Genomic DNA, 24776 nt, shown 5'->3' on the forward strand with positions numbered 1-24776 from the left:
TCATACAGAACTGATCCAGTGGAGAGGGAAGCACCAGCTTCACTCCCTGCAGGCTCTGTGTGGTCCCTGGAGCTGAAAGCCAGCAGCTGCAATTCTCCAACAGTGTCCCACCTGGAGCCATCTCGGGTAACAGGGCAGCAAGTGTGAACTTCAAGTGAAGATCCAGAGTGGGCTTGTTACTAGCTAATTGCATTGAGCTGAGCCCACAGTGCCAGCCTTGCAACCTGCAGGGTCTGGGTGGTCCCTGGAGCTGACGGCCAACAGCCCCCTGATCTTTGTTGATGCCCCTACGGGCACCATCTTGGACACTGAGACAAGTGCTCTGAATACTAATAAACTGCAAGAGAGGAGTGGTAAACTGCGCATGCGCTAATTCAGTAGCGCTCAGATATCAGTGTCATGGGACCAGGCACTGTTAGACTGAAGGGAGGACAGCTGAGCTGCCCGAGAGCTAAGCTGGGGAAAAAAAAATCACCACCTTCTTAGAGCACTGCACAGGCTCTGCAGAAAAAACAGACTGTGGCAAGGCACGCCACCAACTCCACCCAAAATAATTCCACGAGATACTCAGACTTATCGGCTAACAGGGGGCGACAAGATCAGTGCTGCCTACAAAATCAATGCCACCAACAAAACAATTATTTAGGACAATAGTGTTTTCCAAATCCAGGGCACTGATTGAACATAAAAAATCAACTTGTCGACCTATAGGTAATGCATCTTAGAGAAGATTCCGTCAACCAGAATGGCAACCACAAAAGGAAAAAGAAAAGACAAAGGCACTGTGAATGTTACTGAAGACTCTCCAGCAAAGCAGCAAAAGCTTCGCCCACCTTCAGAGTTAACTGAGGAAGAGACAGAGACAATGGGGGACACAGAATTCAGAAAACTCGTTATAAAACTTCCAATCAACGATGAGAAGCACATACAAGGGTTCAAAGAATTTAAGGAATATGTTACACAAGAAATAGCAGCAATAAATCAAATCAAAGATGATACATCAGAAATTAGGAACACAGTAGAGCAAATTAAAAATACAGTGGAGAGTCTCAACAATAGAATGAATGAGGCAGAAGAAAGAATTTCAGAATTAGAAGATATTTCCTGTCACCATGAAGAAACAAACAAAAAACTGGAAGCAGAGCTGGGCCAAGCTAAAAAAAAAGTATCCAAGAATTAAAAGATATGATCAAAAGACCCAACATAAGAGTTATGGGAGTTCCAGAAGGTTCAGAAAGAGAAGGTGGGGTTAAAGGTATATTCAATGAAATAATGAAAAGTTCCCTAATCTGGGGAAAGAATTGGAAAATAATATACAGGAGGACTACAGAACTCCCAACAGAGTTGATCAAAAATGAACTTCACCACAACACATGATAAGCAAGCTCTGTTCAGTTGAACAAAAAGAAAAAATTCTTAAAAGTGCACGTGAAAAAAATCAAATGACATATAGGAGAACCCCAATCAAACTCACAGTTGACCTCTCAGTGGAAACACTACAGACCAGAAGAGAATGGAGTGACATATTCCAGATTCTAAAAGAGAAAAATTTTCAGCCCAGAATAACTTATCCTGCAAAGCTCTCCTTTGTCTTTGAAAATGAAATAAAATTCTTCCACAATAAAGAAAAACTTCAAGAATTTGTCTCATCTAAACCTGCCCTACAAATGATACTCAAGGATGTTCCCATGAAAGAAAAAAGAAATAGCAACCACTAAAAACAAAGGCAAATGTGGGGAACATCCCACTAAAAGGCTAACAGAAGACTCAATCATAGAACAACACATCACTAAAATGACAGGACTTAACAGTCCCATATCCATAATAACTCTGAATGTAAATGGCTTAAACTCATCAGTCAAACGCCATAGATTAGAGGACTGGATCAAAAAACAAAACCCAGCTATCTGCTGCTTACAGAAGACACATCTCACCAACAAAGATCAGAGGAAATTGAAAGTGCAAGGTTGGAAAAAGATATTCCAAGCAAATGGCAAGAAAAGGCGTGCAGGTGTAGCCATTCTTATATCAGATAATATAGACTTTGATGTGAAGAGCATCAAAGGAGATGAAGAAGGATACCACATAATGATCAAAGGATGCATTCAGCAAGAAGAGATCAGCATAATAAATGTATATGCACCAAACACCAAAGCACCTAGCTACATGAAACAAATATTAATGGGTTTAAATGGAGAAATAGACTCTAATACGATCATAGTGGGATACCTTAATATCCCATTAACACAAATGGACAGATCAAAAATCCAGAAACTCAGCAAAGAAGCAACAGAACTCACCCAAACTCTAGAGCAAATGGACTTGGTTGACATCTATCAAGCCTTTCATCCTACAGGCAGAGAATACACTTTTTTTTCCCATCAGTACATGGAACCTTCTGCAGAATTGATCATGTTATAGGTCACAAAATGAGCCTCAGCAAATTTTAAAAAGTCAAAATCATAACATGCATCTTCTCAGACCATCAAGGAGTGAAGCTAGAGACCAAGAAGTCAAAACACCAAGGGAGACTTGCGAACACATGGAGACTGAATAATATGTTACTAAATGAACAGTGGGTTAGAGAAGGAATCAGAGAGGAAATTAAAAAATTGCCTGAAACAAATGAAAGCATCAACACAACATATCAAAACTTATGGGACATAATCAAGGCAGTGCTAAGAGGAAAGTTCATTTCAATCAGTGCTTATGTCAAGAAACTAGAAAAGCACCAAGTAAATCAACTAACCTTACAGCTGAAGGAGTTAGAAAAGTAACAACAAAGCAATCCCAAGAGTAGTAGGAAAAAAGAAATCATCAAAATAAGGGAGGAAATAAACCAAATAGAGACCAAGAGAACTATACGTAAGATCAATGAATCAAAGAGCTGGTTCTTTGAGAAAATCAACAAAATAGACTCCCCACTAGCCTTACAATCAAAAAAAGGAGGGAGAAGATACACATCAATAGTGTCAGAGACGAGAAAGGAGATATAACAACAGGTGCCTCGGAAATATGAAGAATCATCAGGAACTATTACAAGCAACTATATGCGAACAAATCAGAAGACCTAGAGGAGGAGATGGATAGATTTTTGGACAATACAATCCACCAAAATTGAATCAAGAAGCAATTAATAATCTAAATAGCCCAATAACATGCACTAAGATTGAATCAGTAATTAAAGCCCTCCCAACCAAGAAAAGTCCTGGACCAGATGGCTGCACTGCTGAATTCTACCAAACGTTTCAAGAGGAACTTACCCCAATCCTACAGTAGAAAAAGAGGCAATTCTTTCAAACTCTTTCTATGAAGCTAATATCACCTTAATACTAAAGCCAGATTGAGAAACAGCACAAAAAGATAACTTTGGACCAATATCCTTGATGAACATAAATGCAAAGATCATCAATAAAATACTAGCAAATAGAATCCAACAGCACATCAGGCAGATAGTTCAACATCTGCAAATCAATAAATGTGATACATCACATCATCAAAATGAAAAATAAAAACTATATGATCCTGTCAATAGATGCAGAAATGGCATTTGATAAAATCCAACACCACTTCATACTGAAAACCCTAAGCAAGATAGGCATAGAAGGAACATTCTACAACACAATCAAAGCAATTTATGAAAAACCCAATGCCAGCATCAAACTAAATGGAGAAAGATTGGAAGCCTTCCCACTAAAATCTGAAACTAGACAGGGATGTCCACTGTCACCGCTATTCTTCAATATAGTATTAGAAGTCCTTGCCAGAGCTGTTAGGCAAGAAAAAACAATTAAAGGAATTAAAATTGGAAATGAGAAATTGAAAATATCTCTATTTGCAGATGACATGACTCTCTACATAGGAAAACCAAAAGACTCAGTCAAGAAACTATTGGAACTCATAAGAGACTGGCAGGGTAGCAGGATACAAAATTAACGAACACAAATAGATGGAACAAGTGTACACAGATAATTTCATGGATAAGAAAGAAATTATAAGTATAGTCCCCTTTAAATTAGGGGAGAGGAATCTTAAATACCTAGCAATTAAGCTAACTAAATATTTGAAAGACCTCTATGATGAAAAGTATAAAATATTTTAAAAGGAAATAGAAGAAGACATTGAAAAAATGGAGAACCTTACCATGTTCCTGGATTGGCAGGATCAACATTATCAAAATGACCATGTTACCAAAAGCAATATACAGATTCAATGCAATCCCAATCAAAATCCTAGCAACAGTCTTCTCAGAAATAGAAAAGATGATACAAAAGTTCATCTGGAATCACAAAAGACCATGAATAGTTAAATCTATCCTGAAAAATAGAAATCAAGCTGGAGAAATCATAATCCCAGACCTCAAGATATACTACAAAGCCGTGGTTATCAAAACAGTCTGGTACTGGTACAGAAACAGAGAAGATCAATGGAACAGAATAGAAACACCACAAGGGAGCACACAAATGTATAGTTAACTAATCTTTGACAAGAAAACAATCCAGTCAAACATCCTGGTCTATTCAACAAATGCTGTTGGGACAGCTGGATAGCAGCTTGCAGAATTAAGAAGCAAAACCCACACCTGTCACATTATACAAAAATCAGCTCTAAATGGATCAAGGACTTAAACCTACACCCAAAAGCCATCAAACTATTAAAGAAAAAATTGGAAGCACACTCCAAGTTATAGGAACAGGGAAAGACTTCTTAGAAGAAAACGCCAAAAGCAAAGGCAGTCAAAGCCAAAATGAACAAATGGTACTACATCAAACTAAAAAGCTTCTGTACAGCAAAGGAAACAACTAACAAAGTGAAGAAGCAACCAACAGAATGGGAGAAAATTTTTGCACACTACACAAGTGATAGGGGACTAATATCCAGGATTTACAAAGAGCTTCAGAAACCCAGGAACAGCAAAAGCAAACAAACAAATAAACAAGCCCTGTAGCAAAATGGGCAAAGGAAATGAACAGACATTTTTCAAAAGAATAGATTCAAATGGCTAACAGACAGATGAAAAGATGCTCAGGCTCCCTAGCCATCAGACAGATACAAATGTAAACCACATTGAGGTACCACCTAACTCCAGTGAGACTGGCCTACATTCAGAACTCAACTAACAACACCTGCTGGCAGGGATGTGGGGAGAAAGGCACCCTCCTTCACTGCTGGTGGAAGTGTAGGCTAGTAAAACCACTGTGGAAATCAGTATGGAAAGTGCTTGGAAAATTGCAAATAAACCTGCCATATGACTCAGCTATCCAGCTACTAGGAATATACCCAATAGAAGTGAAATCTGCATATGAGAAGGGGATCTATAATCCTATATTTGGAGTAGCACAATCCACAACAGCAAAGACGTGGAAACAATCCAGATGTACATCCAAAGAAGAGTGGATAAAAAAAACTGTGGTACATCTACTCCATGGTATTTTATTCAGCTATTAAGAAGAATGAAATTATACTATTTCCAACTAGGTTGTCCCAACTAGAGACCATTATGCTCAGTGAAATGAGTCAATCACAGAAGAACAAATACCATATGTTCTCTCTAATATAAGGAAACCAGCATGGAAAGTGTAATTTCAATAATCTGATCCATACTGTTGGTTTGTTGGCTTTTTTTTTTTTTTTGGTTGTATCCTATGTGTTTTGATGTTTTTTATTTCAGTTTTGTTCATTCCAAATAATTTATTTTCTCTTGTCGAATTCATCACTGGCTCATGGATTACACCATGGCATCATTTTTCACATAAGATTTCTGTGTTTCCTTTTTATCACTCATGTGTTGATTACTCAGTGAGTGTTTTTTCATGATGCTGTAATTTGTTGTTGATATTGTTGATGTTGTTGTTGCTGTAACTCATACCAGTTGTTGACCTTGTTTCATTGTTTCTCAATTATGGAAATGTATATTAATGGAGTACTGGAATCCATCATATACAGATGTAGGGGTATAATGGAACATGCATTCCTGCTTCCAAACAAAAGATGGATTCCCGATGAAACAGTTGGACATGTGTAGACAATGGGATGCTGGACTGTCTGACATTGTACCAACAATGTCAAGGTACACTTAAATAAGAGACTGATAGAATTATGATTCCTTATGAAGAGCTATACCATTATAATAAAATGAGGAAAATCTGTCGGGGGTGGGAGTGGGGGGGTGAAATCCCAGCCTATACAAAATTGTAGCACATAATTCAAAATTAAAAATAAAAATATTTTGTGTAATTATGAGCACTCACTTTGTATCCTGGTCTGTGTTGAGTGCTTTGTATCCACATTTAATTTAGCTTTCCTGATGTAACTCCTGAATAGATATTGTTATCTCCAGTGGACAGATAAGAAAACTGAACACAACTCAAGATGGAATTAAGGGTTGTTTCCTTTTCCCAACGACCATGCAAATGAACTACATAACTGTCATATTTACTGCAAGCCACACTTCTATCCTGTTTTTTTCCCCATGGTCCAGCAATCTGTTTCTGCATCTCTTCCCTTCTCAGAGATAGCTGACAAGATCTACAATCTGTACAATGGGTACACCAGTGGAAAGGAACAGCAGACTGCCTACAACACGCTGATGGAAGTCTCAGCCTCAATGCTCTTCCGAGTCCAGCACCATTACAACTCTCACTACGAAAAGTTTGGCGACTTTGTCTGGAGGAGTGAGGACGAGCTGGGGCCCAGGTATGGATTTCAAAGTGAGCGGAGAGCAAACTTCTTACTTCCAGTTTATTTTCCCGGGCTCTAATCCTCATAAGGGGTTTTATCAAATAAAGGTAATGGGAACTTTAGGAGTATGAGAGATAAAGATGGGAATGAAAAGAAAGAATGAAAAAATGTTGACATTTTATCTTACACATACACAATGTCATATACAGGAGGGGCATTCGTGCTCCTGTGTCCATCCCTTCCTTTGCTCGTCTTCCATCTGTAGCTTTAGGAGAAATGGACTCATTAAAGAGACTGTATAGCACCGAGAGGTGGGCAGGTCCTTAATACTTCTCTATTTTCCATAAAAAAATCGGAGTTTTAGTAGAGTATGTGAACTTGCTCGCAAAAGTCAGTTAGCATGGCTTGATAAATTCATAAATTTAACATGTTCTAAAGTATTATGTTTGTCTTCAGATAGTAGCAGTGGGAATTCAACCAGAATTAAGGCAAAATGGCAATTTTCTAAAACCTCATATCGTTGCATTTCGTGTCTTGCATTTAACAACATTTGTTTATTCATTCAGAATATATTTAACAGCTCCTGTTATTTAATGGTTGCTGCAAACACAATGGTAGATGGTAGAAATTGTCTCTGCCTAAAACAGCTCTCCATTACATGTAATTCAACAAATAATTTCAAGTAATAGAGATAGTGTCATGATAACAAAAGAACAGTTCCCTTTGGTGGACACTGCTCATGGCCAAAAGTCTAATGCCTGTAGATTGAGTCTGAATTAGGTTATTGGAGCGGGATGAGGGCAGGAATATTTTGGGAAGTGAAACAAGCCCAAAGAAAAGCTCAGGGAAGACAATATTGCTTTAGAACAAGTTGGTTGGTTGTTTTTTTTTCTTCAAAGCTTGACCACTTGCTAGCTATTTGTATGACTTTTTTTCCCTCAAATCTTGATCATTTGCTAGCTAATTTGTATGACTTTTCCATCTCAACATATCACATTTATATGTTATTTTATTCATTTGCTATTTTTACTTGAATCACTTTTAACTAGAAATACATTTGAAAATACTGTCTCATCCTGTAAATGGAGAAGCAGCATCATTTACCCTTAATACAAAAATTAAACCCAGCCATGTAATACAATGGATTAACAAGAAATGAGCGCACACACACACACACACACACACACACACACACACACACGATAGGAACGCAATGTTGTTCAACCCTAAGCACCTCAGGCTGTCTTTTTATAAAGGAGATTAGGACGAGAAGTGTTAAAGAGAGTGTTAAGCCAAGATTGTCTTTTTAAAAGTCATCTGTAGGAGGGAAAGGTAATGAAAGAGGTAATCTAACCACTTTTACAAATCTGATTCGTTGGTTGTTCAATACTGGTTCTGTGATCATCTGGAGTAGCATCTAAAACCCTTTCCTCTGTCTCAGAGGAACTCCACTTCAGTAAACACTGCTTGGAAGAACTAAAGAATTTCCATGTAGATGAAGCAAAGTGTGTGACAGCAGGAATGGTAAGAGATAAGAAGGGAGAGGTCAGCAGAGGCCAGATCCTGAATGCCCTTTAAGTAGGGTTAAGGAGTTTGGATTATCTCCCTAGGGTAATTGCAAGCTTTTCAAGTGTTTTTCACAAGGGAGGGGGGGAGGAGGGAGGTGATATTTATCAGATCTTGAAGGGAAAAAAGATCCCTTCAGTTGCAGTGGGACGCATGCGGTTAAGTAGTTAAACCAAGGAGGAAGTGGTAGGTGGCTGTGATAACAGAACCAGAGAAATAGGGTGGTATTTTTGGCCTGGATAGCATTAGTGGCACTGGAGAGAATTGCATGATTGACTGAAATATTTAGTGGATATCATTTTTAAGAGGTCTCAACGTGACCCAGAAAGTCATGTCCCACCCCACTCTCCATTGCTTTTTTGTATGATAAAAAAGTAGAGACCTCACTTTGGCGGGAACACACTGACTCTGCCTTGAGTTCTCACCCTGAGCCCAGTACTTGCACTGGCTCTCCAAGAATTTGAGGCTATCAAAGGATGAGATGAGAGCTTAAGGATAAAAGGGATCTACCCCTGAAGCAGGCCTTATCAGTTCTGTTGGGTGCTGGACTTTAACTTTCTCCCTTTCACATGAAAGGAAGGTTCTTTAGATAAAGGCTAAAAGAGAGCAGGCTGGCAGACAGCTCAGATGAAAGCTGCTGCCTGAGTCATCTTGGCTGCCATATTGCCCACTGACAAAGAAAAGCATTCCACTTTATAGGGCTTTCCCACAGGGATCATGGAGTTTAGGTGGAAACTAACCCAGAACTCCAGTCCTGAGTTGGTCTTTACAACCTGCTGGGATCCTTTATGATCCTACAGGAAATAAATCTTCCAGAAAGGCCATCTGGCAGCCCACAGAGGCAGGACAGCCCACTCAATAATGCACTGTGATAACCTGATAACCTGCAGTCAGCCAGTCCAGCCACTGTCTTTCTCCCCTCCACGCTGCCCGACCCCCGCATGTTCCTCAGCATCCTCCTTCTCTAGTGATTCTCCCAGAGCAGAGTTGAGGTTGCTCCAGCATCCCACATTGGCACATCAGCAGGAGTCCAGGGCTGTGTCTTTATCCATTATTTTGGCCCTGTAAATAAACTCCCTGTACAACTTTGGTTCTGCCCCTTTGTGGGTCTCAGTCTTCTTATCTATAGGATGATCAGGACAAACTAGTACAGTGGTATTCTGTATCTTTCATTTTCTTCCCCCGTGGAATACACATTCCCTAAAATAATCTTACACAGAATGCCAGGTTGTAACTAGAATGCCTCTTCCCTAAAGAAATCTCTGAATTTTCTACCCATTTTCTCTATCACACCTTCATGTTTTAATTCTCCATCTTACACTTACTACTTTCAGTTATTATATTACTTTTGTGTTTACATAGGAACTTTTTCTTCCCCATTACAATATGTTATGAACAGTGTTTATCTCCTATCCGTTTTGTATAAGTAGGTATTAAATAATTGCTTGGTGAATAATTGGCTAATGATACAAATAATTGTGTAGACCAGATGGCTTTTGAGCTGTTTTGGTAGAAACTGAACTGGGTGGCTTGGAGCCCAACCTGCTGTATCCCTCCTCTGTGCCCCGCCCGCCACACCCCTCACCAAAGATTCTTCAAGTCTCTCTGAGTTTTGAATCATTTATAAGTCACAGAAACAATTAAATTTCATGAACTGTAAACTGTTCTAACATTTTTTAAAATTGTAATGTCCACACCAATATTAAGACTTGAGGAGATCTCATTTCATTAGTTGCTTAATGTATTGATTCATTTATGCAGCAAGCTGCATGCTCATGGCTGGAAATAATAGAGTGAAGAAGATAAATCCTCCTTTTACCAGAACCAATATCTAGTAATGAGAAGACTGGTCAGCAGGCTGTTCCTGCATAACATGTCATAAGACAATGCTATTCCCCAGGTGCTCCTTTCCTTGTTATTAAGGCAATTACATCTTATATCCTAGCTGTCTTAGAATGGAGAAATAGTAGCCTAGCTCATGACTTTGAGAAAGTGTTCCATGGATTCATTTCCCCATTGATACTATAGAACACTTGGTTATCACCTTGAATTCTCTGTAAGTTCCAAATGGAATATTTGTTAAGTGGAAAATTCAGTCCTTCTAACCAGCAGTCAAAGAATGAATGCTTGAAAAGTCCTCACAGCTTCTTAGGTGGGAACCAGGACAAGAGGAAGTCAAATGCCAACATTTTCACTTACAGATCACATTGCAGACCTGTTACTTAAGATGTGTATCCACAAGAATACCTGAGATCCTGGCTTTTTGTTTGATAGGGATGATGTGATACTACATTTTGATGTAGGTTTATGCTGAAAGTAAATCTGGAGAACTGTTGGGAAGTCCAAAACAATGCCTGATTGCCAAATCCATCACCATTTTTTCAGATGTGTGTGAATGCATTCATGTTTCAAATGGGAGCAATTTTATAGTATTTTGTTCCAAGTATTTGTTACTCATTTTATAATATCCAATAATACATAAATATGTAAAATATAATGTGAAAATTTCATAGCTCCAGCCCCAAACTCCCATTCATAGCCTAGTCTTAAAGTTGTTAACATTGGGCAATTGCCTTTCCATATGTAGATGTGACATTGACATGAACATTCGTACAAATGGAGAAATAGATACAGGCTTAAGAATACATCTAGTTCCACAATCGCATCTCCATGAGTTCTACTGTGTCTCATTATGTTCTACTACTGGTCTGTTTTCATTAAATATATTTCTTCCATCTGTTTTCATAGATGCAGATATAACATGTGGCATCTTTATTAAAAGCTATTTAGCTTTTCATGAACATATCACATATTAGCCTAATTGTCTGTTAAACCAAAAACAAAACAAAACAAAACAAAACAAAAAAACAGTATGCTGTCCAAGAAACAAGTGGGAAAGAGAAGTGGAGGCCTAGTCATTTACATCTCATTTCATTTGCTGAACAACAGACTTTAAATATCAAGCAACACAATTAGTGGACTTACATAAATTACTCAAGGTTATTGCTAATAGGACTCAGAATCCAAATTCAAAATACTGTCTTCTGATGTCAAACACAGTCTCTTGTTAGGTATACTATTAGAAAGAATATCATACAGTTTTCCAAAGAGAAGTAAAATGTTTCAGTAATGAAGGGGGAAAACTGCCTTAAGATAGCTGAGATGACCTGAAACACTTCCTGAAGACGAAATTTTAGTGCAAGTAAAAGCATGAACAGAACCTTAGTAAATGTGGTCCTCTTAGGAGCTCAAGGTAGGTTTTGTTGTGAACGGCTCATGGTATAGCACACATCAGGTGGCCTGTCTCTGTTCCTTTAACAACAACGAATACCTGCTCTGATTCATACAACCAGCAGACTGCTTTCCAAACCACCTTTGACTTCATAACCTTCTGGAAAATGGGGAACCAGTATCTTGTTATATTTACAGGGCTCTAGTTTTAAAGCTTTTAAAAATTATATTGAGTCAAATTTGCCTTTTATTAATTTTGGAGTGGCTTTGGAATAATGCTTAGCTGCCTTGCAGCAGAGATTCAAGACCTGGTTCTGTCATTCTGTCACACTGGTACAAGTCACATGATTGAGTAAAGGCTCTTTTTTACTCTTGTAGGGAGATTAAACTGTATAGTGCTGGGGTGAGGACTTTGTTGAAGATGATTGCTGTAAAGGTGCTGTTTCTGACATTATTGTCCTTGACCCTGCTTTCCTTCTAAGGATACTCAGTTAGTTGCTAGTACAACATAACCAATTGCCAGTTCCCTCTTCTATAGACACCCTCCATTTTTGCTTTCAGCTGAAAAGGCTTGCCTTTGAGACACCCTTCAACATTATGATCTGGCTGTGGTTTATATGTGTCCCTTTTACCAGAAGTGACTGGGGTTTTCCAGATGTGGCCTGACCAGGGCAACATAAATGAAGTCATTACTTCCCTTAATCTGCCCTCTCTACTTCTAGAGGTTGCGTTTCAATTTTTTACAATCACGTCATGCTCTCAACTCTCATTAAGCTTGAGGTCAGCTAACATAGAGACATTTATGTTCAACTCAAGGATGTGGGGAGGAAGGAGTGCTTCCTTACTGCCTCTCGTCCTTTTGTCCATTTCAAGGGCCCTTTAGAATTTAGGTCTCTTTCTCTGTCTGAAAACTGTGTCAACTGCTGATTGGGTAATGGTGCTGGGAATAGAATAGTAGGTCAAAGGTTCTGTAATTTCTGAAAAAGTAGCCTCCAGGCTCACCATTGACTCTCTCACAGGCCATCCTTAGCTCATTCTTGCCTGCTGATACAACGATGAATTAGCGTGGGTGTCCCTCTTTCACCTCTTACTTCTTATCCTGGCAGGCCGGAATCCTGTCTCTGTTGAGGAAGATTTCATTTCTGGTATTTCAGATGAGTGGTCACTCTGACCTATGATTTCCTCCAGAGAAAGCTTACAGCATTCCCTGACTCCTGATTTATGGATATCCGCTGTCCACAATGTATTACGCAGCACTCTTGTCTTCCATCTGCCTCTCTCTCTCCCTCCTCCTATCCAGCCTTTGAGCACCTCCAAAATTTCTCTTCATACCTCACCTTCTGGGTTCTCCTGTCTCTGTCTACCTGCAAACATTGCTTTGGTGTCTGCAGTGTTCAGAGTTTTGTGCTACCTACCCATCATGATCATTTCATTTCAGCCTAACATACCTACAAATTAAACATTAGTATTCCCATTTCATAAACTGGAAAGTTAAGGCTCACAAAGTAGAAGTGACTTAATCCTAAAGGGCTTTATAACCTATGTCCTTTCTGCTGTAGTATGTTGCTCTGAACCATGGCTAACGTTTATTTCAAGCTGCACTAATTACTCATCCTCCCAACATCATGTTATTCTCATTTCACTAATTTGATAACTAAGAGTTAATGTCCTTGTTGAATGTGCTTATGAGGCAAACAGCTATTCAGTTATGGAACTGGGATTTGAATCCAGGATTCCAGTGCCAAACACTTCATCTAGGTTCTATTTAATCAGAAACCCTTAGTCTACATTTGCCTATTATTAGCTTGTACTATACCTATAAAAAACCAGTTCCTCACTCCAAACTAAAGTTTATTCATCCCTGTAAAGGGTTATTTTTGAGGCAGGTATTTGGCCTAGTAGTCAAATATCCATGTCCCAAATCAAAGTGCCTGGGTTTGATTGCTGGTTCTGCTTTAGATTCCAACTCAGTACTAAAGTACTTCCTGGGAAGCAGGAAGTTCAAATGGTGATTCCTTGACCTGCTAGGAGTTCTTTGCTCCTGGCTTTGGCCTGGTTCAGCTCTGCCTACTGCAAACATTTGGATAGTGAGTCCATGAATGGGAATTCCATCTGTTTGTCTGTCTTTCTCTATATCCCTATCCGTCTAGATTAATTTTTTTAGGAAAAAAATTAAAGGAGATAATTCCGAAGAGTTTCTATCTTAGGCAATTGTACTTCTGCAAGACAGCATTCGGGGCATGCTGAAATTGTCATGCTCAAATTCATTTTGCAATTACTGCCTATTTTTGTGACTTCCTGGATCAGAGTGGCTTTCCACTGCTCAAGGAATAAAATCCAAATATTTCAGCATGCCCTACAAGAATGTGGGAGAGTTAGTCTCTGGCATGTTCATCAGTCATTTATCAGTTTTTTACACTTGGTGTTTCCTACAACTGCAGTTTAAGTTCTTTCATCTAACCTGTTTTGAGTTCCTGCCTCTGTTTTGTCATTCACTGGAAAAATCTATTGAATCACTGAATGCTCAGATCAGTTGATACATCCTCAGTGGAAACTTCAGTCATTCATTTTATGTACTCCCTTAGCACCCTGAGTATTCTCCATCCTTGTTCTCTGAGTTAGAAACTGTTAATATTCTGTTAATTTTTATGTCTTCTCGTGCCATATAAAGACATTCAAGGATCAAACAGGTTTGTGTCTATCCCCAGTGTCTGGTACACAAAGGATACCTAAAACATGATGATGATGGTGTTGATAATGACTGTGCTGATGATATTTGCTAATGTGTCCCAGGTGCTTTCTGTGTACTGAACTCCCTGCTACAAGTTTGCCTTAACCCTCACCATCACCCCATGAAGCAAACAACAAGCTACTAATTTTTCATAGATGATGACCCAGAGACAGTGAGTGACTTCATGCCAGTACAGAAAAAACAAACATCAGTAAGTGAATTCACAGGAAACAACACCTCTATCTGGTTTCTTGGTGACAATTGGGCCCCAACACCTACTCATTTCTCCTCAAGACAGCTAGAAATATTTTTCAATGCTGCAGTTCAACATCTGCTACTTTGCATCTTTGTATCTTTAAACCTCAGTAATTTCTTTAGTTACCCTTAACTCGAGAAACCTAGAAAACATTTATTAAAACTTGCAGGCTCATTGTAGTTTTTTTTAATATAATAATACTTTGTGCTAGATACAGTTATTATTTCCATCTTATGGATAAGGTTAGACCAAGTCACAAGAGGGCAAACAATTTGTTAAATCTTACACAGTAAGAGAGTGAGCTAAACTGTGGACTTGAACAGCCCATGTCTGGGAGCCTGCTGATGCATATATCAGTCCTGACAGTTCTCAGTTCTAGGCTCAACAACCTGGATCTTGTCCACTTCTGCAGTTTTATACTTGTGCATTGTGTTCCAGTCATGTTCCCATAATTTCTACATAACCTGTTATCTCTGTGCCTTTACTTACACCATCTTTTATGTTTTGGCTGTTCTTTATCTAACTCCCATTCTCCTATGAGATTCAACATGAGTTTTCCTTCCTCTTGGACACCTTCCTGAGACTCTCCAGTGTTACTTAGGCATCTTTCCCGCTCTTTGTGCAGCTCCATGACTTCTTTTATCCTTGCTGTTGTCACCTGCATTGTAATCTATACTTGTCTGCCTTCCCACAAAATCAAAGCACTTTCATGTAATAGATGCCCAAGTAATGAAGAGTGAGGGACTCCATCTCCACTAACTACACAAAAGCCCCATTTTTTTCAAACGAAGAAACAGGTTCAGAGATGTTAAGAGAGTTCCCCAAGTATATACAACTAGTAGGGAACGCGGTAAGAAGTTAAATGAGCAGGAGTGAAAAAGAAATTCCACAGGCTTCTCTTGGTGTGGGGGTCGGAGGAAGGGGTGGGCTGACACTTGCCCAGGAGGAAAGAGGATTGTGTATAGAGTGTGATTGTAAGTGATGAATTGTTGGCACCACAGGAAATTTCCACCTAAGTGGGGAACTATACAAAGAGGACTTTTTGAAATGCACCTCATAAATCATGCCCACAAAGCATTCACACATAAGCACAGTCCTTTTTCAGCCTCCACACAGGTGCCTAACACAGTCTCCCATTTGTTGAGTCTGTTGTCATAAAACTCTCCCTCCCAGCGTCTTGGAGAGGCATGGAGACTCCACAGGAGAGAAAACCTTTTATCTGGCCTTACTGAATCCCCAGGCATCTTGAAAATGCTGGAAGGTAGAGAGAACTGGATTCCACTATGAGGTATTCCTTGACAATGAAACTGACTTACAATGTAACTTGGCAATGCTTGCTTCCCCACTGTTAAGGTGAGTAGGTCAGACTGGATTAGAGGTTCTCAAGATGTGCAAGTTTGTGCCCCTTAAGGGCATTAGGAAATATCTGGAGTCAATTTTATCATACAGTGGGTGATCTCGAAGCCTCCCAGGTTTAACACCTGGGCAGCCTTCAGGTCTCTCTTGGAACTTCTCTCTGAAACTGTACAAGGGCTTCTAGATAAATTCTGATTGATGACCACCATGGCACAGAATGATTCTTAATAAGATTAGTGTTCAGGTGACCTTGACCCTGAGGTATTGTGATCATAAGTCTCCTCCCGTTCCCTTGCCAGTCTCAATTTTATTTTTTTAAACTGACATGTAATAGTTGCACTATATAAAGGGAGTATGGTATGATACTTCTGTACATACATATACTACATAATGATCAAGTCGGAATTATTGGCATTTACAACACCTCATCATTTCTTCATATCTGGAACCTTCAAACTTCTCTCTTCTAGTTTTTCGGTACAGCCTCCCTAGTGTGCTATAGAACACGTGCCTTCCAGTTAACTTGGGGACCCATTATGCAGTCTCCCACTTATCCCTCCTCCTCCATACCCTTACTGGTCTCCAGTAGTCAGTTTACAGTCTAGCACTGATCTCTGAGATAAATTTTTAAAAGCTCCTTGCGTGAGTGAAAATGTGGCTTTTGTGGCTTCTGTCTTTCTATGTTTACATTATTTCAAATAACACAGTATCCTTCAGGTTCATCCAATTTCACTTAAAGGACAGGATTCAATTTTTTATGACTTCTTAGTATTTAATTGTTCACATGCATTTCATTTTGTTTATCAGTGCTGATATGGACACTTTGGATGATTCTGTATCTTGGTTTTGTAACTATTGCTGAAATGTGTATCTTGTATCTTGTAGATACGATTATTTCATTTTCTTTGTGTGTATACCCAGAAGTGGGATAACTGAATGTATGGTAAACCTGTTTTTAAGTTTTTTGAAGACTTACCCAATACAATTCTCTGCCTAATAGTGGCAGTAATAAATTATAATTCCCATGAGCAATGTATAAGAGTTACCAGTATTATGGAATGGTGGGTTTTTTTTTTTTTTGCTTTTCTTTTTTTTTTTTTTTTACAATAGCCATTCTGATTATGAGAAGATATCTCATTGTGGTTATGATACAAATTTCCTAGTTATTAATTATGTTGATTAGTTTTAATATACTTGGTGATGTTTGAAACATCCCTAGAAATCTGTATAACATTATCATCTATTGGAAGCTTACTCTGTGTTTGATATTAGACTATCCATACTTAATCTCACAGTTAACGTACAGAAAAAGAGCATCATTATTATTTTTAGAAAATGGAAAAACATGAGACATACAGAGCAGTTCTAACTTGGGGACCTTTATCTAGGCTTTAACAAAAGACAAAAGTGAAAGTGAAATTTCCAAATTTCTTTACTGGACAAATGAGGGTTGGAGAAGCAGGTTAGCAGTTGGGGAGGAATGTTGTGAGTGTGCCTATATTTGAGTGCCCAACTCCAAGGGACAACTTGATGTTTGACCTGGGAGAAGGATGCCATTGCTTTCAGAAGATGTCATTTCTTCGGCTTACTTGGGCTCCTCGTCCATTAAATGGAAGTGGGAAAAGCAATATATTTAGGATTGCTCTCAAGCATATATAAGATTTTTAAAATGAGGGCAAAGTATATCCAGTGTGTAGAACATGGTGCATTTCAAATTTTAATCACTGTTACTATTTTTTAATCATTGTTATAATTAATTTTAATTTGCAGAGCCCCAAAGCTGATTTTTAAAATAAATTCTAGAGCTCCATTTCATGGAAGTACAAATGCTAAGTCAAAGGTTACACCATCATTATTTTCTCCTCCTCCTCCTTCTCCTTCTTCTTCTTCTTTTTCTTCTTCTTCTTCTTTAATGCAATATGTCATTGAAGAGGACAGTACGTTCTAAGGTAACCTTTGAGTAGGCATCTGAAATATAGCATTTCTTTCTAACTTGCACAGGAAACATTCCAAGACCTCTGGTGGATTCCTGACAATATAGATAATACTGAGCCACATATACACATAGACTTTTTACTGTCTGTTCATACTTTTGGTAGTTTAATTTGTAAGTTAGGCACAGTGAAATATTAATAATTATATGTAATAGTAATATAGAATGATTGTAAACAATATGCAAGGGGGCTTTAGAAAGTTTGTATTGGGGCAAGCATTTGAATGAGCGGGTAACAAGCCTGCATTTAGAATCAGAGCCCTTGGGTTCATTGCCCAACTCTGGGTCTTGACTCTATCTTCCTACTACCTTGGATTCTGGCACACAGCAGTGATGACTCAAGTAACTGGGCTCCTGTCACGCATGTGGGAGGTATAGATTGAGAACCCAGACCCAAGCTTTTATTTGGCCTTTGTGGACATTTGGGGAATGAGCAAGCAGATCAAGCAGATGGCAGTTTTCTTTCTCTCTCTCTCTCTCTCTCTCTCTCTCTCTGTCTCCCTCCCCCAGCCCTGCCTCTTAAACCAATTAATACATAAATGAATAAGTAGAAATTTTGAAAAGTTTTTAGAAAATTGTAATTGAAATATTATGTTGGGACAAATTGTTTTGAAAATCATGCATAGTTTTTTCATAATGTGCATTTCCACAAGTTTTGTGAAGACCACTTGTATGCACTGACTTCAACATTTTTTGCATCAAGACAAATTCATCTTTTCATTTTCATTTTCCACAAGAAGTCCCATGTTATATATCAAAATTTCCAGTATCATTATTTTTGTGCTTTATGGTCATTTGTAAGTAAAATAAGGGCTGCTACAGTGGAGACAGCTTCTCTCAGGACTCAGAGGAAGAAAGGGGTCGTATATACAGCCTGTGTATGCTGGATGAAAGGGTGATTTACTTGCTGAAAAGGATGGAGTAAGGTAGCATGAGACTTCATCTCGCTACTCAGAATGACATGCAGTTTCAAAATGATCAATTCTTAATTTCTGAAAGTTTCCATTTAATATTGTTGGGCTATACCTGTGCCCGGTGTCTGAAACCACATAAAACGAACCAGTGGATATGGGCTGTTGTTCTATACCCAGGTCAGAAATGAATAGGACAGGGCCTGGTGCAATAGTGTAATGGTTAAGGTCCTGGTCTTAAACGCGCCAGGATCCCATATAGGTGCCGGTTATAATCCCGGAAGCCCCACTTCCCGTCCAGCTCCCTGCTTGTGGCCTGGCAAAGCAGTCGAGGATGGCCCAAAGCTTTGGGACCCTGCACCCACTTGGGAGACCCGGAAAGAAGTTCCTGGCTCCTGGACTCGATTGGCGCAGCACTGGCCATTTCGGCCGCTTGGGGAGTGAATCATGAGATGAAGATCTTCCTTTCTGTCTCTCCTCCTCTCTGTACATCTGCCTTTCCAATAAAATAAATCTTTTTTAAAAATGAATAGGACATTGGTAGGACGTGATGTTATTGTTTGTCTGTTGATCTTTTTTCATCACCTCACAAACCTAACCCTGATCTGGGCTTTCTCCTTAATCGCTGCTGTCTTATCCTACCTTTCAGAAAGGCTCATCTGATCCTACGACGTCTGGAAAGGGTGAGCAGCCATTGCTCCAGCCTCCTGCGAAGCCCCTACATCCAGAGCCGGGTGGACACCGTGCCCTACCTTTTCTGCCGCAGCGAGGAGGTCCGGCCTGCAGGCATGGTGTGGTACAGCATCCTCAAAGACACCAAAATCACGTGTGAGGAGAAGATGGTCTCCATGACCCGAAACACGTATGGGGACTCCAAGGGCCGGTGAGGGAGGGCACTTCCCTCCACGAGCACAGAGACTCTCCGTGGGAAGGGGAGCACCCTCACATGGATCCTGGGGCCTGGGTGGGCTGGGAGACGGCAGAGGACCGGGCCTGGCAGATGAAGCTTGCCAAGCAAGGCCAAAGCAAACTGTTTCTCCTGTGGATAGCAGAGAACTTTGTAACCAATGGAATTATTCATTTTGTTCTCTATCCTTTATTTTTTCTATTTTTTGACTCCATCAAAGCCTCCCCTTTTTAAACCTTTTCGTATGGATGGTGTTCAGTTCCAAGGCAGGAGCTCTCAGGTGGAGACCAAATGGCCTTTCCTCTCCTTCCTCCCTTCTGCCACACTCAGCTTGCTTCCTGGATGGACCCCCGGAGGAGACCTATGGAGTACAGAGAGCTAGAACTGCAGCATAGGAAGGCAGCCCAGAGGATTGTTGCAGTGGGGAAGCTTGGGTCTTTAAGGATTCTCTCTCTCTCTCTCTCTCTCTCTCTCTCTGATTGATTGGGTTTGCAGGACCCTTGCCTTTTCCTGCTACCTGTGGGTCTGCTCAGAGTCCTGTTGGGCATTTCCATGCATTAAAAATTCCTATTGTCTCTTCTGCTTGGGTGGTGATTGTTATCAATGGTATGCATTTTCAGGCACTTCTGGTTATTCACTCAACAAATATTTACTGAATGTCTACTAGGGCCTGCCACAGAGTCTGCCACTAAAGACAGGAAAAAACTGCCTACACTCAGGGGACTTCTGACCTAGGGATTATTACATATAAGCAATCTGGTGGCTTCAGTCTATAAGAGGAAATCATGAAGAGTCTCCAAACTCATTGTTGGATAGTGAGACCTAAGCCAGAGGATGAGGAAGAACAATCCATACTGATGAGGCAAAGATGGATTTGTCCCAAGAAGAAAGGCAATCCATGAAAAATGGAGAGAAAGAAACCCAGGGCTAAAGGCAAGTATAACTCATTGGGGATCTGAAAGCACTTTCATTAAGACCAAGGTTTGAAGCAGGAAGTGCCAAGAGGTGATGTTGAGCATTGGAATCCTTGGAGAGGAAATTTTATGTGATGTTTAAGGAACCAGGTACCACCGCAAGGCATTCACAAAACAAAAGTTAGCTGGTGAGAAACAGCTTGGAGAAGGCTCATTTGCTGCTTGCCGATAGCATTGAATTAGAGCAGCCAGGACTCACAGCAACACTCTGCAACAGGCTGCAGGTATCACAGGCAGAGGTGTAACTCACTGTGTTAAAATTCCCTCCCCCACACGAGTGGATTCTAAGTGGACAGATTCTTCCTATGTGTTGATTCCAGGGATAGTAGATTCAGAGAGGAAACAACATTTTGCTGATAGAAAGTAAAGTAATAGCTACCATTACCTGCCACAGATCCAGCCCTATTCTGAATGAATCTGCATACCCTTTCTAGAATCATGGATCGCAGTTCCTCTCCAAACCGCCCCATTGGTAAACTTTCCATCTTTTAGCACACTCTGAGAAAAAAAATTAGCTCAAGAATTAAAAAAAATAATAATAGCTTCTCAATAGATGTGGTCAATGGTCTGAGCCTGGTTAGGTTTGATTCTGATTCTAAATTGTTTACCAGCTATATCTCTTCAGTGAGTTAACTTATCATTTGTACCTCCATGTTCCTGGTCACCAGAATCAGTGACATTTCTGCCTAGTGGAGCTGTTGTGCAACTTGAATAAAATAATAGCTATGATGCATCAGCACTATATACACATACACACAAGTAGGTGGCAGGATTTACTTTTCTCTTCTAATAGAAGTAATATGAGTAATAGCTTGAATATTAAAAAGATGACTAGGAAAAATCTAGAGAGTTTTGATTAAGAGAAGTTAATGATTAACTGTTCTGTGAACTGTATCAATTGTATCAGTATTAAAAATTTAGCTTAGAAGTAATGTTACTAAAACTTCAACTCAGATTTTAATCCCATAGCAAGAGCATTAAGGAGAAGTCTTGAGGCTTTCACAAACAGCTGTGACACCTGAGAGTAACTACCATCAGGCTAACCTCACCTCTTGCTCCATTCATGCCTGTCTTTTTTCTGGGTCTGTGGAGAACATTGCCCTTGCAGTCATCAGAAAATTCTCAAGAAAATAAATCTGGAATCCTAGTGAGACAGGTGTGTGTGTGTTCGCCTGCACATGTGTGTGTGGCCACGCATGTGCATGCATTCCCTACTAGTGTAGAAGAGTACATTTGATTATTATTGTTGAGACATTTCACTGGAAGAGGAAAACAGAAAGTTCTTTAAGTGCAAATGAAGCTGTTGGGTCTTGCACTCAAGCCCCTACACAACCAGCCTGATTCACATTTTGCCAGAAAAAAAGTCAGGAAGCCTCCTATCCCACTAGAATGGAGAGGATAGAATGTCTAAAGTGGTCTGCGACTCCAACTTGGATAAGAAGTTGTGCACACAGAGGTGTGTAATGGGTGCACAGGAAAACACCTTTTTCCTAAGTGATTTGTTGCTTTAATGTGACACGAAGCATATTCTTCAGGCAGCCTTCATGATAAAGTACACTGCACCGACAAATGTTAATAATTACTGTTTAGTAAAACCTCATCATATCAGGGACTCCCCTTCTTATCTAATTGACCACATGCAAACTGGCTCCATGCTGTGTTGATTATAATGAGGAAAAGAAAGCTAAGGTTTCTGCAGATCACATAAACTGCCTTGAGTGCTGTAATTAATAAGAGGTGTTGTTAAAATACTGAGATCTCAACTGGGGTAAGTAATTCCAGCGGATAAGCTGTGTGCATCTCACTATGAAGAGTAACTTCATGAAATGACTCCCTTTTCCATCTCCAGTCAAAAGTTAAATCTAACTTTCAGCTAGGACCTGAGTGCTCATTTCCAGTTTGGAGATACTAAGATAAACAAAGCCTAGCTCACATCATTAAAGGACTTGCGGGAACTGGGAGGTAAAATTGGACACATTAGAGTCAAACTGATCTGAATTTAAATATTGGATGTGCAATTTACAGCAAGCAAGGGCTACACCGTGTGAGAAATTTCCAAGGAAAGCTCAATTAACAAAGCTCAATTAACATTACTTTAACTTCTCTTGACCTCAATTTCTTCTTTTGTGAAAAGGACAAATATACTACCTAAAAATACTAGTGAGAGTAATACATTCCATTAGGTCTACAAATACATTGAGTGCTTGGAGACAAAGTGATCAATAAATATGTTTTTTTTTTTTTTGGTTGGGATTACTTCCTGATATCAACTTTCTTATCTATACATTGATATTTATAAAGCTTTTTTTTGGAGGGGAAGTAAAGTTGATACACCACTGTCTCAGCTAATCAGAAAAAGAGGGAGACAGAAATTTATAAGATCAGAGATAAAAATGAGATGTTACAATGGACACCATAGATATTCAAAGAACCATTAGAAATTACTACAAACAACAATATGACAAAAAGTTTAAAAAAAATCTCAGAGAAATGGGTAGATTTCTGGATACATACAGTTTATCAAAGTTGAGTCATTGAGATACATTCTATATCTAATTATATAATTATACCACTCACCAAGCTGGAGATTAAATCACTGAAGATCGTTTCCAAGAAAATCCCAGAAGCAGTTGACTTCATTGCTGAATTCTACCGAACGTTTGAAGAATAACTAATTCCAATTCATCTCAAACTATTCAAAACAATTAAAAGGAACTGAATCCTCCCAAACTGCTTCTATGAGGCCAGCATCACCTGAATTCCAAAACCAGAAAATGATAACGTCAGAGAATTATAGACCAATAAATGGTTATTAAATTGACTTGTCTGCACAAGAAAAGGTAGTAGCAATAGACTCCCATTTGAAAGCAAACTGTCAGCAAAAACATTTACAGTGAACGGTATAATATTAGAATTGTAAATAGAGTGGTAGAGAAAGGGTATCATGGGCAGCGACCAACATGTAAGTGACACCGCCTGCCAAATTTGAAGGCTGGTAAGGAAATGGGCTGGGCATACATGAAGGGCATGTGTGAGGTTGTCAGAGCCACATCATGATACCCACTCAGAGATGTTAAATTGAAAGAATTGTGACGTGAACAGAAAAGCACCTTGAAACCAACTTCCTGGTTGTAGAGTGGAAGATTGGGCAGAGAGAGAGGAGAGAACCTGAGGCAATGCAGGCGAGTTGTTGGACAGTGGAATACTTTAGAACGGAGATGAGCGGGCTGACCAAGGCCACTGCAATGGTAAGACTCAGAGGTCTGAAGAAGTTGACTCAAAAGGAATTGCTAAAAACTGCAGTAACTTGAGTTTTTTGTCCTACCCCCCCACCCACCCTTGATGTCTGAGTATTAGGATGGACACAACTAGCTGAACCATGAAGTGGATGATGGAACACATGGATTCAGTGAACTGTGCACAGACTAGGCATGATTTATATCAGTTCAAATAATGTGTAACATGATAGAGCCAAGAATATTACTTATATTTTGTAGAGGCATGCCTGGACCTGTATGTAACTATGCTCAAATATGTCATGACTTCAAAATACAGGTGTGTGAACCAGTGGCAGGGTTTTGTGTAAAGCCAGTGTCAAAGTTTGTAGAGTAATGAAACATTGGACTTACGCAGTCATGAATTTTATTCGCATCTTCATGCTCTCCCTTCATCTTCTTTCTTCCTTCTCCTTCTGCTCTTCTAATTTCCTCATCTTCATCTTCATCATTTCATCATCACTGTCCTCATCAATATCATCCATTTGTGCTTGATAATGGCAGAATGATTGTCTCAATTTAACGAATCTAGACAGAGTCCAGATCTCATTCAAATTGGGGCAGGTCATGGAAGACTGGAGTACCCAGAGTCTTCTCTTTCAGAATACTGCATTTCTAGCCAAGTCTGCTGCCCTAGAGACAACCTCAGACATCTTCCATTGATTGCTAATGCTTCAATACTTCTGACTGGATGATTAAGCTCTTTGTGCTAATAGAAAGAATGCTACATTTTACAAGGTTTCTGTGAAGATTAAATGAGAATATTATATATATTTTTAAAACTGTGTCCAACATGGGAAAGTACTGTCATTAATTGCTACTGTTGTTCTTGTTTTAACACCCTATTCCCCAGCCATGCAAAAGTCTCAGAAAGGTCCTATAATTCAACCCCCTT

At 39.4% G+C, this 24776-nt stretch overlaps 1 protein-coding gene across 5 annotated transcripts in view; it reads left to right on the plus strand.

Annotated features, from left to right (window-relative positions):
* Window positions 1-20210, plus strand: part of ASTN2 (astrotactin 2) — a 980906-nt gene extending 960696 nt beyond the window's left edge. For all 5 annotated transcript variants that reach the window (XM_058672825.1, XM_058672827.1, XM_058672826.1 and 2 more), the window contains 2 exons: window positions 6513-6696; window positions 19375-20210. In XM_058672825.1, the coding sequence (XP_058528808.1) occupies window positions 6513-6696; window positions 19375-19612 (422 nt within the window). In that variant the 3' untranslated portion in view covers window positions 19613-20210. The remainder of the gene's footprint in view (window positions 1-6512; window positions 6697-19374) is intronic.
* The last annotated feature ends 4566 nt before the right edge of the window (window positions 20211-24776 follow it).

Source organism: Ochotona princeps, chromosome 14 (assembly GCF_030435755.1).
Source record: "Ochotona princeps isolate mOchPri1 chromosome 14, mOchPri1.hap1, whole genome shotgun sequence".
In the NCBI taxonomy this organism is placed as follows: domain Eukaryota; kingdom Metazoa; phylum Chordata; class Mammalia; order Lagomorpha; family Ochotonidae; genus Ochotona; species Ochotona princeps.